This window comes from Marmota marmota, unplaced genomic scaffold (assembly GCF_001458135.2).
Source record: "Marmota marmota marmota unplaced genomic scaffold, marMar, whole genome shotgun sequence".
Taxonomy (NCBI): Eukaryota; Metazoa; Chordata; class Mammalia; order Rodentia; family Sciuridae; genus Marmota; species Marmota marmota.
Window position 1 is genome coordinate 26,402,426 of NW_026000142.1, and position 14,753 is coordinate 26,417,178.

The 14,753-nt window shown below is 37.2% G+C and overlaps 1 protein-coding gene across 1 annotated transcript in view; it reads left to right on the forward strand.

Moving 5' to 3' along the window:
- The window catches only part of Reln (reelin), a 470,436-nt gene that overhangs the window by 206,742 nt on the left and 248,941 nt on the right, over positions 1–14,753 (forward strand). The window contains exons 5-6 of the mRNA XM_015488375.2: positions 9,559–9,591; positions 12,731–12,809. Of these exons, the coding sequence (XP_015343861.1) occupies positions 9,559–9,591; positions 12,731–12,809 (112 nt within the window). The remainder of the gene's footprint in view (positions 1–9,558; positions 9,592–12,730; positions 12,810–14,753) is intronic.

A 14,753-nucleotide genomic window follows, 5' to 3' on the forward strand; every position in this document is an offset into this window, starting at 1 on the left:
GAGCTTCGATAATGCACTTGCTTCAGTGGAAATATGATTTTATTATTTCCCTACTTAAAATTCTTCCCTGTCTCAATTAGAAGCAGTAGTTTATCTTCATCATAAAAAAATTCCCACTGCTTTTCATTCATTCAGGGAAAATCCTTTACATCTGGCTTCTGTTTGCATTCCCCACCTCATGTCTTGTCATCCTGTCACTTCTACCTTAAAACTTCCTAAATAAACCTCACTCCATCACCCCAGTATTGTTTGTACCCTTCCCTTGAAGCCTTTTTTGCTCTGGCTAATTCAGGTTTTCCGATCCTGCTAGGTATTATCTCCTCTACCAGCCAGGAGAGGGGGACACCTGGTACATTGTGACTTGGACAGTATCAAAGTTGTGTCTGTATTCAGACATGATGAAGAAGTGGATGTGTTTCTTTCTTGATCCATCGAGGTCCCCAAGCAGCCTTGTCTGATATTGTTTATGTTTAGCAGGACAGCACCAAGGCCTGGCTGGGAGAGCCAGGCCAACATCTGGGTGTCAGAGGCTACTTTTCTTGAGGCTGAGGAGAGAAATCCAGTGAGCAGACATTTGTTTTGGATTTCAGGTTTTATGACGGCTTTGGAGTCATAGAGAAGTGAATCAGGGTCTGTCTGTGTGACCTTACTCTGCAGAGATGCTGGCACAGAGGACAGGCTCAGTAAATCTTAAAGGGAAGGGATCTTGTTGGAACAAAGGTTTAGGCAAGACCAACTGACATAAAATAAAAGTGTAAGCTGGTCAGTGTCATAAGAATGGGGATATTTTATTTTTCCCCCTTAAACTTATCTGTATTTTCTAATTTTTTACAATGAACTTGTAGTATTTGGTTATAGAAAAATAATATAAGTTCCCCAAAAAGTACAGATATGAGTTTCTACTTTTGAGGGGGAGGACTAGTTCTTCTGTGGCAGGTGGAGTGAATCATTTCTCAGGAACCACAGGAAAATTCTGAGCCTGGCTCTCTTAGCATGGTCTGTCTCTATTGTGTCATAATTATTTGTTTAAGTGCTCATTTCCCCCAAGTGGAGCTTTTTGAAGGAAGGAATCATGACTTAATTTTTTTGTTGTTTTCTTTAACATGTAGTAATACTTGGCATAAAGCATACACTCAATAAAAGCTGAATAATGGACTTAAACATTTTATAGTTGGAAACTCACTACCCTTCCTAAAAAAAAAAAAATCACTTTTTTGGGAATTTTTGCTGCGGGACACTCTGAGACAGGGTGATACCAAAGCAATGTTTCTTACACTGACTTCAGTTGCAAAATGTGTGTATGTTGCCATTTAAAAATCTGAAAATCATTCACAGATTTTCATTGAAACTCTAGTGAATTCCCTTGATGCTCTTGGAACATAGACCAGATTCAGGGGCAATGATCTCAAGAAAGTTCACTTGACAAAATGTAAGTGGCAGGGTTAGAATCCAGATCTCAGGACTCACAGACCAGTGTTGATTCCATTACAACAAGTAAAAATTTAATAAATAAAATTTAAGAAATTAATCACTGAAAATCTTCAAGAACCATGACCTCAGTAAACAAGATTATCACTACTGCCTAAACTCCCTGAAAACCTAGGGAGGAATGAACCCTTTTTGGAGCCCTTGAAAATAAACCACAAGCTTAAGGCAAAAGCATCCCGTGTGAGGCTGCTGTGGGCGCGTTAACGTGGCTGCTGCTGGTCTAGTTGTGTGCACAAATCACAGGCAAGGATGAGGCGGGGAGAATAATGGTGTGCGTGTATGTTCATGGACCTGTGAGCTTCTTGGCATACCCTTTTCAAACACGCACATTGATTATTTAGCAAGGCCAGATGGCAGGCTTAGTGGCCTGACAGCAGTCATGCCCTGTAGTGCCGCCAAAGGGTGCATGCCATTTATAAGCCACGCTGGAATTCTCTGTTGTTGGGTTGATGGAAGTGGCTATAACCAAAGGCAAATGCTTTATGTCAGGAGGAAAGGGGTCAGGCTTACAGCTGGTGCAGAAAACCTTGGCTGCTTTGTGCCAGCCTCAGCAGATCCTGCTGTTCATTGTCCTCAAAACAGTGAGTGGTAGAAAGTGAGCATATATTCTTCAGGGGCCATTGCATCATGGTGGTTGAGAGTTTTCTTCTTCAGACTCCAAACTCTTTGGAATTTTTGAATCATTTGTATCAAGGATTGGTCAGTTAATTTAAACTATGAGAGGAGAGGGAAACGTTTAATATGTAAATTCATAAGGTGAATGCGGTATTTAATTTACTTAGACGTTTTTCAATACTGTAATAGGACCTTTTAGGGCTTGGATGTGGTTCAGTGACAGAGTGCTTGCCTGGCATGCTTAAGACCCTGGGTTCAATCCCCAGCCACCCCCCCTACATGTACCAACCACCGAATAAATAAAAAGAAAATAATTTTTAAATGGGGGTTTTATATCTAAATATTACACAAATTATAGATCAGATTTGCCAAAATCTTCCCTTGGCTATATACTTATTACTCAATAGCTTGTATTATTGCCTTTCCAAAACCCTGAAAGGCAAAGTCTTTATTAAATCAGCCTTGTTTTTTTCTTCAGTAGTCAGAATTAGGTTTTGCCATATCTACTTTAATTGTTGATGGGAAACAAATAATGTGCTTCACTTGAATTTTCCCAATGTTAAAACATTTGCTAGTCAAAGACATCTGTTTTCCCCATGGCTATTTTGTAGCTTGAATTTTAGTTTAGCAGTTACAACTCCTGTTCATGACATCCCTGGGCTTTGCAATTTACACACAAAGAGAGCTGAATTAAGAGGCTCAGGGAGAACCATTCGGGAACCCCCAAATCTTGCTTCAAGGTCTCACAAACTACCCAACAAGGGAAAGAATTAAAGCCCTCTTGAGGCTGTGGCAGGCAAAAAGTGTCCCTGAGTGATCCTGAAGACAGACAAGATTAAGGGGAATGACAAAGAACTCACTCGAAGGGCTGTAGTGGAATTTCTTGCTACTGGCCCTGGGTGGGTCTGGCTCCTTTTTAATTTCCTGAAGAAGGGTGTTTTGGACTGGTGCTGTTTATTCCAAGGTGATTGAACATAGATTTAAACACCCTTCTCTTCAGTTCTGATGGCTGTATACATTTCCACTTGACAGCTTTATCTAGTCTAAAGTCAAAACACCAAGATTTATGCCTGAGAAGGATCTGACATTGAGTTCTTTTGAATGCCTATAGAAGTATGCTTCCCATTCTTGCTGCTACATAATCCTGTCGATTCCCTCCTAGTTTGAAGGACAGAACCTAGTTTGGATCTAATTACTTGGGGGAGGGGAACAAAGCTATTGTCAACACACATGAATCACAATTTTATTTTGACTTGTGAACTATTATTTCCTGCAACTTATTAATCCAACTTTATGTTCAGTGCACATGTGAAGATGCAGTTGTTTCATATAATAATCACTATATATTTTCATAATCTAGTTTTTGAGAATTGGAATGTACTAATATTAATTAGCACATATTAGAGTATGTCCCCAGTGGGCATGTGTGGAAACTAACAGACCTGTGGGAATTGTGTGACAATGTAAAGCAGTTTCATATCTTGTTCTTAAGTAGCTTATAATAGACATACCAGTTTAAACCCAGAAAAGAATAACCAAAACACATTTACAGAAAACATAAACTCAGTGGAAAAACATTTCTCCCATCTCCTCTGAGGCCTTGCTCCAATAATTTTGCCCTCTCTTTCTCTCAGCTTCAATATCTTGCTGTTCAGGGACCCTCTTTCTCCTCAGTGCTTAGACACACTAATGCCAATCACTACTTGCAATAAGAATGTCATCTTTGACTGCATGTATCCCTCTGGCCATGTTTCTCACTGACTCTCCATCTTTTTGAAAGAGCACTGCATGTTCCCAGGCTTCAGTCCTAACCCTGCCATCTGGCCTCCACTGCCAGCATGCTATTGAAACTGACATCCTCAAGGTCACCACTAATCCACTAGGATGCCAGCCAATCCAGGGGCCTCTAGTCCTCACCCTGCCTGACTTGCCCACCCTTTCTCAGTTTCATCATGGGTTCCTCTTCTTCCCACATTGTACGTTCTGGGGCTGGCAGTGAATCTGTCCTTGAACTTCTTATCATACTTTTATATTGTCTCTGGTGATCTCACTTGGACCTGTGGATTTCAACTCCTGAACTCCATCCATTTGCTTGGTGCTGAAAGTCAGTAAGGCAAAGCAGTTGAGAACATAAAGTTCAGAGCTATCCCTGGGTCTAAATTTCTACTCTAGTACTTTCTGACTCTCAAATGTCTTGTGTGTAAAATAGGGAAAATTATAGTATTGACCTTTTTGGCCATCCCATTCTATTCCCAACGGCCTGGACAATATTCTATGCCCAGAAGGAACCTGGTCAAGTTGAGGATTGACTACCATAATGAAGTATGTAGCGTAGTGGTTAGCACAGACTGTTAGCTGTCATCACTATTTCTAGGCACTTAAATTTAGATGTCCTTTTGGTACCTTGAAATCAATAAACTGAACTTTGCTTTCCCCCAAATCTTCATCCCTTTACGGCACTGTGTTTAGTGACTTCATAAATAACCTAGATACTAAACAAAAACCTATATAGCAATTTTTGCTAGTTCCTTTCTGCCTTGCATGCCTATCCCAAGATGTCTAGATCAGTTTACTTAATCTTAGTATCTCTGTAACCAGCCCTCTTCTTCCCATGCTTTGGTGATGGGCAGTGCAGGCCTTCCATCCATCCATTACGTTGCTCCTAGACACTACTCCCAGCCTGAAATCCTTTAGCTTCCCCAGTTGCCCCTAGTTTAGTCTATTGTATAAGGCCCTCTCTGAACTATCCCACTCTCTTCCTCTTCTTCTTTCTCCTCCTGCTTAGTATCTCTCTCCTGCTTTATACTTCTGAATGTTGTTTAAAAGCCACGTGTGTGCAGGTTTCAGGTCAGCTTCCAGCTGTTCTTCCTCTCACCTGTCCCATTTATGGAAATGTATTTCTTCAGTTCTAAAAGGTCTAGAATTTTTTTTTAAAGTACACAATTGCACAGCAATTTTTAAAAAATTCACCAACAATTCAAATGATATATTGTTTTATATTCTGGTTATTCACTTAAAATTTTTATTCACATCATAGGCAATTTTTTTGAAAAAAAAAATGTATGGCTATCTGCCCTGACAAAATGCGGTAATGGGCATGGTAAGACAATGCATCACAAGTTTTAGTCACTAAGGTGTCATAATTGACAGTTTGTCGTAGAATAAATCTTATCTGAAAGAGTTTTCTATTTCCAGATTATAAAGATATATTTTTGTTTTGCTCCTATTCCATTTATTTTAGAATATGAAAGATGATAAGTTGTTAAAAAACACAAATCAAAGTGGGAAATGAGAGAGGGTGGGAGGAAAAAAATAATTGCTAATGTTGCTGGTTTGGTGGGTGATTTAGCTGTCTTTAAACATTAAGTAAGCCTTTATACTAGTCATAAGTATATTCCTGAACACAGGGAGAACTATTTTCACTCTAAATTTATAACATTTTTGGAAGCCTAATTATCATACTTGAAGGTCAAATGGTGCTTTATTGCAATAAAATACAAAAAAAGTAATAAAGAAATTATTCCTGGGGAGATGAAAGTCTAGGTTCATAGCTCATTAAATACTAACTTCACAGACCATGTCTAATTTGTCATATTTAGGTTTGGAAATTTAATACATTTGAATTTCAAATTAGGTGAAGAGATACCTGAGGCAAAAGTACCTAGGGCCTTTGAATTCTAAAATGATTCAGGAGATATGGTTCCTGTAACATGATACCTATATTTGTAAGAATTTTCTGTCATCATAAACACACACACACACACGCCTATATAACTTACTTGACTCAAAGGCTGTTTAAAGCAGTGACCAATAATAGTAACACAGGGCTCATTAACCACTCCTCCAATTTGTTTTTAGTCATCCTTTTCCTTTTCTTCCCAGTGTGTTGAAATCTCAATCCTTGCAATGACTGATTTGTTCAACAAATTGTCTGATATTTATTAGCACTACTGTATTTTATAGTCACATGATTACTTTAAGGTTTCCCTCTGAAATAAGTCATTTGCAAGAAAAGCACATTTGTCAAGAGAACAACCTTTGAGGGAATTAAATACAACCTCATTTTATCTGATGTGCCCATTCTAGACTGCTGTGATTTCATGAGATAGTGGTGCACTCAATTTTTAAAAGCACATATACAAATTTTATTTCTCTTTATGCCCTGCATTGTCTCTGAGTGACTTGGTTTTCTTCCATGACTCTCCTCCCTTTATTGTAACAGTGATTTCCTAATTGTTTCTTTGTACAGATCTCCCTCATAGCTCTAGTTCATCATTGTCCAATAGAAGTATAATGTGAGCCTAGGAGTAATTTAAAATATTAGAGTAGTCACATATAAAAAAGAAAGAAATGAAATTAATTTGATTATATATTTTATTTAACAAAATATGTAAAATATTATACATTTAAACATAATTTAGTCAATATAAAATTATTAAGAACATATTTCACATTTACTTTTTGTACCAAGACTACAAAATCTTGTGCATATTTCATTCTTAGAGTGTATCTCAAATATTGGAACACTTGATCTATTTTAAGATTTCATAAAATTTACAGCTGAACAGTAACTTCACAGCTGAGCTTAGTGGCACACTCCTATTATCCCAGCAACTCAGAAAGCTAAAGCAGGGAGGTCACAAGTTCAAGGCCAACCTTAGCAACTTAGCAAAACTATGTCTCAAAATAAAAATTAAAAAGACTGAGGATGTAGCTCAGTGGTTAAGCACCTCTGGGCTCAATCCCTGGTATTAAAAAAAATTAACTTCACATACCTACTTTTTCCATACCTACTTGAAGAGGCCTTTGAATAACTGAATTAAGTATCAAAAATATCATTTTCCTTTAATATCTACATCCACTTTGACAAAATTTGTTCATTTTTTAGAAGACCACATCTATCTTTGATGCTAAAGCATATATATACATATATATACATATATATGTATATAATAGACATACTTTTGAAATTAATATATATAATATTAATTTCTAAAGTATGTCTATTCAAGTGAATTCATTCACTTTTATATTTACTTAGTATTATTAATTTATAAATCACAAGCATGTTGCAAAAATTGAAAAGTTACTCCAAAATTGTTTTCAAAAATTTCTTGTAGTTTTTGCAGACAATTTAGATGCTAGGACTTACAGTTAAAACCTCTAAGACATTGATTCATATAGAGATTCTGACCATGGAAATATACAGAGAAGTGTTCCTCTGGTGAGCAAACTCCCGGCGGGTAACAGGCACTCTGTTTCCCAACCTTAGAATGCCCTGCAGTTTCTCCTAGGAACTAGTGAAATAACTAAATACATGTAGCAATGTCTAGCTGCTATGGCAATTCCTGCATGAGAAGGCTCTGTGCTAGAGTCTTATCAGACTCTACCTTGATGTCAGGCACACAACTCCTGGGAATAAAGGAACTCTCTTGTTAGATAACCACAGTGTTTCACTGAGTCTAAACCTGTCCACATAACAACAACTTTATATGATGGACTTTCTTCAGAGCTACACAAAGCTCCTAACATTGCACATTGCAACTTAGTACGTAACTGAGGAATAAGCTCCATAATGTTGCTAAGTTTGTAACCTGCCTAATAATACAATGAACAATATGTACTAATAATGCCAATGACCTAAAGTAACCTATTGACATAAATAAAGCTGGCAGCTTGGCCTCTCTGCCATCTTTCCTGCCTCTGCATCTTGTCTCTGTGTCTCCTTTTATTTTCCTTACAGATTCATGTTAGGAATTTTAAATGTTAGGAAATCATTAAATCATTAAAAATTATGTGTTGTAGAAGTTAAGTTTCAACACAAATTCCCTTACTTATCCTGATAGCTTGCAAATAAGCTCTCACTCTCCTATAAGATTCCAGCTTAGCTTGTTCATATTCTGTGCTGATGTTGGTGAGAGAACATATATCATTATGTCATGTTTTTGTCTTTGTTATGTAGTTGAAGAGTTTTCCTTTTGTTTCAAGAACACCTTCAACATAGAGTGAATCTTTGTGAAATTATCCTACAACTTAGTCAATAAACATTAGCACAAAACACAAGAATTGCTTTTGTGTTTTTCAAGATTTCTGTAGTACTATTCAGAAAATTTGACAAAACTTGTTCATTTTTTAGAAGACCACATCTAAAAACAACTATACCCATACTTTCTATAGAATCTGCTTCAAAAAACTGAGTGTGTTTTTTTTTCAATGTGCAGTAAGACATGAAGCAGTAATACATACATGGATCTCTTGTTTTAAAATGCTGTGATGTTTTGGATTTTTTTCCACATTAATTTTATTTTATTTTTTATTTATATATAACAGCGGATTTTTAATCTAACATAACTTAACTACTGCCCTTTGTGTTAAACTAATTTTTTCTTATCTAGCTGAACTTCTTTTTTGACAGATAGGAAAGATTTAAAAATGTCTACATCGTGAATTATAATTTTTAAGTAGTGAATTGGTGTTTCTTCGTGGTGAATTGATGTAGTAAATTGTTGTAGTGAATTGATGTTTCTCCTTTGAGAAAAAAAAAATACATGAGCAAAGTATAACTTGGGTAGTGTTCTGCATCTCCATACTGTTTCACAGTGCCCTTTCTTCACATGCATATTTGAACCTGCCATATTTTAATTATAGAATGTTCCGGAGATCATCGTGTGTTTTTGGTTAAGTCCAAAATTCTTAACATTAAATTGCATGATCTTGTCCTCCCAGTATTTCCCATTTTATCTTATCTAACCTGCTCAAGCAGTCATTCAATCATACTGAACTCAGGGTTTCCCCACCCTGCCCTTCTCTCTTACTTCTCCATGGCTTTCTACTCTTATTCCAGAAAGCAGCAGTTCCCTTGGCACCTCCTGTCTTCCTCCTGCTAGTCTTTCAAAACTCAGCAGAGAAACTGTCTTCTCTGGAACCCTCTCTTGATGCTCCTTGTCTCCCCATCCTCCTAGGTGTGACATCCCTCCCTCTTCCCCTCTCCCTGCCCTAGCACCCCCCGCGAACACTATCATAACCCTTATTGCACCCTACTATACTCATCCCCACCAGGCAGTGAGCTCTTTGAGGGCCAGGATGGTACTTCTGTTTCCATTTCCCTGATGCTTACCAGAGTCCTGGTACGGAATAGGTGGCTCTAAAAAGGTTTTGACCTGTCCATTAACTATCACATCATATATATTGTGTGCTTCAAGGGTACCTGATGAAGCCCATATAATAAATGACTGTCCTGTGCAAAAAGGGTTCTATCTTCATTCTAGGAGGAATCTATTATTTTTAGATGTAATAACTAAAGAGTTGACCATCTTTTTTTTTTATTCCTAAACACACCAAAAAGTCTCTAGACTTTGATTTGTTAAGTTTTATAATGGCATTTGTGATTGTTCATTGCTATATTTTCCTCTTGTGGCTAATCAGTCATCTTTCTCTTTTCCTCTCTTGGTCCAGCTCCAACAGAGGCCACTACACATCCACATCTAGGTAAGTGTTTAAGACTCTGGTGTCATTAACCTTATTATTTGATCTGCTTGCTTGTCTCTTCTGGTTATGTGGGCAGGTGTTACAGAGGTGAGAAACTCTTAGCCCTTCCTGATTCACTGATCATCCACTGAAATTTGACTCAGGTCCCAGCTGTGCCTGAAACCAGAACCTCCCCGAGGCAGTGATTATGCTGCCCAGCTGCCAGTTCACACAGGAACTTTCCTATCTGCTAGTCCCCTCACTCTCTTCTGTTTCTGTTCAGTGTCAACTTTTAGCTGGGTGTTTGAGTGACAGATTTTCCAAAGAGCTCCCACCCATCAGAAAAACCAGAGCATGGAGGCAGTGGGCAAAGAGCCACAGAGGTGGAGGAGCTGATGTCATTTCTGATGTGAGATCTCTGCTCAAAGAAGTAGGTTGAAAAAGAGAAATAATTTGGTCCTTTCTTCATAAATTAAAAGGAAGCTGTTTAAGTAACTATCTACTTTTTTAAAATGCTACCAATGCTTTCATAGTATCCTGACCCAGTGGCTCAAAGTTCTCAGCACGAGGTTGTATGGTCATTAGAAGTACAGATTCTACCCAGCAGCTCAGGAGGCTGAGGAAAGAGGCTTACGAGTTCAAAGCCAGCCTCAGCAACTTAGCGAGGTACTGTCTCAAAATAAAATATAAAAAGTGCTGGGGATGTGGCTCAGTGGTTAAATACCCTGAATTCTATCCCCAGGACTAAAAAAAAAAAAAAAAAAAGAAGAAGAATTACAGATTCTAAGGAGTGTGTCTCAGGGGTAGAGCACTTATCTAGGGGATGTGAGACCCTGGGTTCAATCCCAGAAACACACACACACACACACACACACACACTCACACAACAAATTCTGGAAACAAACTGCCTGGGTTTATCTCCTTTCTCCACTTGTTAACCATTAGCATCAAAGTTACTCAGCCCCTCTGTGCCTCAGTTTCCCATCTGTACAATGGAATTCATAATAGTACCTACCTCATAGGTTGATAGGAACATTAAATGCATGTATAAATTGTGTAGTAAATGATGCAGTATTATATGGAAATAAATAAATATATGAAGCAAGACCTATCAAGGCTTACCTATTGCCTTTGTAAGGTCTCTAGAAAACAAGTGAGTAAGAGTTAATTTTTTCTTTTGAAATTTGTCAGTGAGGACTTATTTTAAAAGCTAATTTCCTACACTATACAATTTAACGAGCATGAAAAGAAACCATCCTAGCTAGGTCAGCCTTTTCAGATGTCTCGCACTCTAGGCCTTCCAGACAGGTCAGCTATTTGTCTCTGGGGCTTTTCCTTTCAACCTATAAACCCAATTAATTTATTTTTCTCTTTGGAACGCCTGCCTTGAGTAGCTCTACTTTTATGTAATGCTACAGCTTGGGGCTCCTCTTATTTGGCAGATGAATGTAAGTGCTTAGAAGCATGCCTTCTGGTAGCTGAGACCCAAGACAGGCTGGTGACCTACAGTGGCGCAGTCGAGTGCTGGCCAGGTTGGGAATCTGAGAAGCTGAACCCTGTGGGCATTTTAGGCCCAGCATCTAATGGCTCAAAGGAATCATTAAACCACCCCCACACATGGGAGTCCATCAAAGCATCCTCTCCAGTGTATCTCCACATCCCTCCTGTTCTCGTGCCTGAGGCTTCCAGCCTGAGAACCAGTGATCTCGGTAGCTGACTCACTGGTCTCTGGGACTTCATTATGTGCCTGCCTGCTGGCATAGCTGGCATAGGGGGCAGGGACTGCCACAGGTGGGGCTGTCACCAGAGAGAATTTGAAAGTATGCTTTCTGATATTTGGAAGAGACTTGAGCTACCCAGTGAGTTCAGATAATTACATCTGAGCAGTCCTCCTCCCCCAACCCCACAAAACGGAAGACATTACCTTGGAAAACAGTGAAAATTGTGGGGTTTTGTTGTTGTTGTTGTTGTTGTTATTGTTATTTTTTAATACTTTTTATTAATTGTTGATGAAATTTTTTTTTAATTTTATTTATTTGTATGTGGTGCTGAGAATCAAACCCAGTGCCTCACACATGCTAGGCAAGCACTCTACCACTAAGTCACAATCCCAGCCCTTGTTATTGTTATTAATCAGGCAATAATGATTTTTAATTTTTCCAAAAGGCATCTAGGCTTCTGTTAATCAGTTCAAACAAAATTATAAAGACCTGGAGTACTTGTATTAGATGAAGCAAAATTCTTAAACAAATCATGGGAATCAGATGAGAGCATTGTTAAAGCACTAAGTTTTTGCACCTTGATCACACTTAACACTGGAGCCGGCCATGACATTGTTTAGTTGTTGTTGTTTCTTTGTTGTTTTTGCCCACCCTCTCTTTTCAGTGGAGATGTGTACTCTACAGTTTATGAAAACATTCTTTGATCTTGACATACACAAGAGCCGTAAGCTCAAAAGTGGGTATTTAACACAGTCTCTAGGGTAGTAATAATGTATTTAAAACTATTTATGGTTCCCTGGCATTCTCCTGCCTTTTAAATTAATGTTATTTGGGAATTTTACTTATTCATATAATTAATTTCTCCTATGCATTTCTGACGGGGGAAATGTTAACAATTTGAAGCACACTAAATAAAACTTGAGTAAATGTGAGCAACGAGAAAGCAAGGGCATGAGGGATAGTATGAAGGAGAAGAGAAAGTGGATCAGTAAATACAACAACTTTAGCTGACAATAAATAGAACATTCCATCACCTTTCATGTTTTAAAGTGAGGTATGTCTATACCTCAGGATCTACGTGGGTAGTCTCTTGGAAGACTTGGATGAGTTTGTGTCAAGACATGAGACAGGTCCTGTGTGGCCTCTCCTTATAGGCTGGTACAAACCTTGGCCTTCCTACCTCCTCCTGCCTGCACAGTTCGGGAGGTTTCTTTCTGGAGGCTTTGAGTTCCAGACTTGGGGAGGTCTCAACAGCAAAGCCTTTACCCTTGTCTCTTACTACTTTAGGGACAAAGCAAATGCAATTAAGTGCTGGTTTGAAATTCAATTTTAATACAAAATACTATTATTCTTCACAAATGTACAATGTTGACACTTTTATTTAGCTAAATTTATTGTTGTAGTATAATTCTTTTCTAAATATTTTTCTTTTCTTTTAGCTGAAATACATAGTGACAGCATTATTCTACGAGATGACTTTGACTCCTACCACCAACTGGAACTAAATCCAAATATATGGTGAGTTACAGGAATATGCCTCATTTTGGTTTATTGCAAAAAATGATGCTCCTTAAGGAGCAGTTAACTTAAAAGTAAATTGCTCTTTAGCGATAAGGCATCAGTGAGAATTGTTAAGCTATGGAATGGGCTTAATGTTGACTGTACACAATACCTATTTCTTGACTTCATTCAGAATTGGATCTAGGTGCCTCTTAAATCATGGATGTGATTATATATTTTTTTTATTTTTACAAGATCTTTACATAACTAACATTGTGCTATAATATGTCTAATGATTACATTGATGGCAAATAATCAAGGAAACCTTTTGTCTAAAATGACAAATGATTTGACTCAAACTTCCAAATAATTTCTACGTTATTGGGTCACCTCATTACTTATTCTCCAGTGTTTCTTTAGAAGGCTGTTTTAAAAAGTGCAAACTCCCTGGGCTTTTGAAGACAAAGATATAATGAATTCACACTCAGTCATTAAAAACTGTTGCATACATAAATTAATGCCTGACTTTGTTGGCAATTTGTCGAATTTTCGCTGACTTTGGAAGACTAAGTCTGTCAAGCCAGAACTACAGTCATTCTCTATAATTTCAAAGACCATCTGGATTTGGGTTTTCTGTGACACTCTGTGCTGCTGTATGGACAGTGAAGAGTTGGAGAATTCTAATGTAAACTTTCAAGTTACTATTGGAAATCCAGCAATGCTTGAGACTAGACAAAGAATTACCATTTCATGCTTGAACGTTAGCATATGGTATTCATGCCTGTTTTTGTTTATTTTTCACTATTTTAACAAATACTTAGTAGTAACTATTTACATCAAATTAAAAAAGGATACAGTTCTCTCCACTAGCTAATAATTTGTAGAGGAGACACTAGAAAGACATTTTTTAAAGTTTATAATCTAGGGTGAAAATCAAATGTAAGGGCTAGGACTATAGCTCAGTGGTAGAGCACTTGCCCAGCATGTGTGAGGCCCTGGGTTTGATCCTCAGCACCACATAAAAATAAATAAATAAAATAAAGGTATTGTGTCCATCTACAATTAAAAAAAAAAAATATATATATATATATATATATATATATTTTTTTTTTTTTTTTTTTAAAGGAAATCAAATGTGATAGAGGGGTATAAATAATGTATGTAAAATTACAAAAAAGGAAAGGTGATACCAGTGGAAGATTTTTGGGGACAGAGGCCCCTGAATTGAGAGTAGAAGATGACATGTAGATAGAGAGTGTTGGGACTTAAAACTAGGCAAGGCACTTCTTTGTTTTCTCTAGAAAGAAATATATGTCTAGATAGTGTAAATATAGAACAAACTATTATTAGACTAGACAGAGTCATAAAGTCTCATAATTTATGTGCCATTTAAGGAAACAATCTGTCAACAGAATTCTACTTTATGAATACATCCTAAGTATAAATTTCTTAAAATAAATTGAGATCTTTGTTAAGAAAAGGGAAAAATATGTCTAAGCACCACTTTTTACCCAGGAAAAAATTCTCTACTTCTCCTGACATTTGGCTTTTTTATATTATATTAATATAGATGTTATCAAATGATTTGTTTCTTTCAAGGCAAGTTCATTTCTGTCACACTAATCCATGGTCTTCAATGAGTTTTCTTGACAAATATAAAATGTGACTTTTATGTTGTTAAAATTCTGTTGTTTTTTAAATCAATAAAATGTGATTGATTTTGCTTCACCCATTTTCATGACTGATCTGATATGTGCTTTCTTGGCAAGAATTATAGATTTTATGTCCCTTTTACTTAAGTTATGGTTTTTCCTATTTTAGTTTTTAAAAAAATCTTTTTATTAACCTTAAGAAGACAACTGCTTCTGTCTTCTATCAAATATGCTTTAGATTAATTTACTTTATCCCTATTGCCCACAGTCTCCTTCACTTAGCCTTTTGGAGATTAAAAAGAGAAACAAT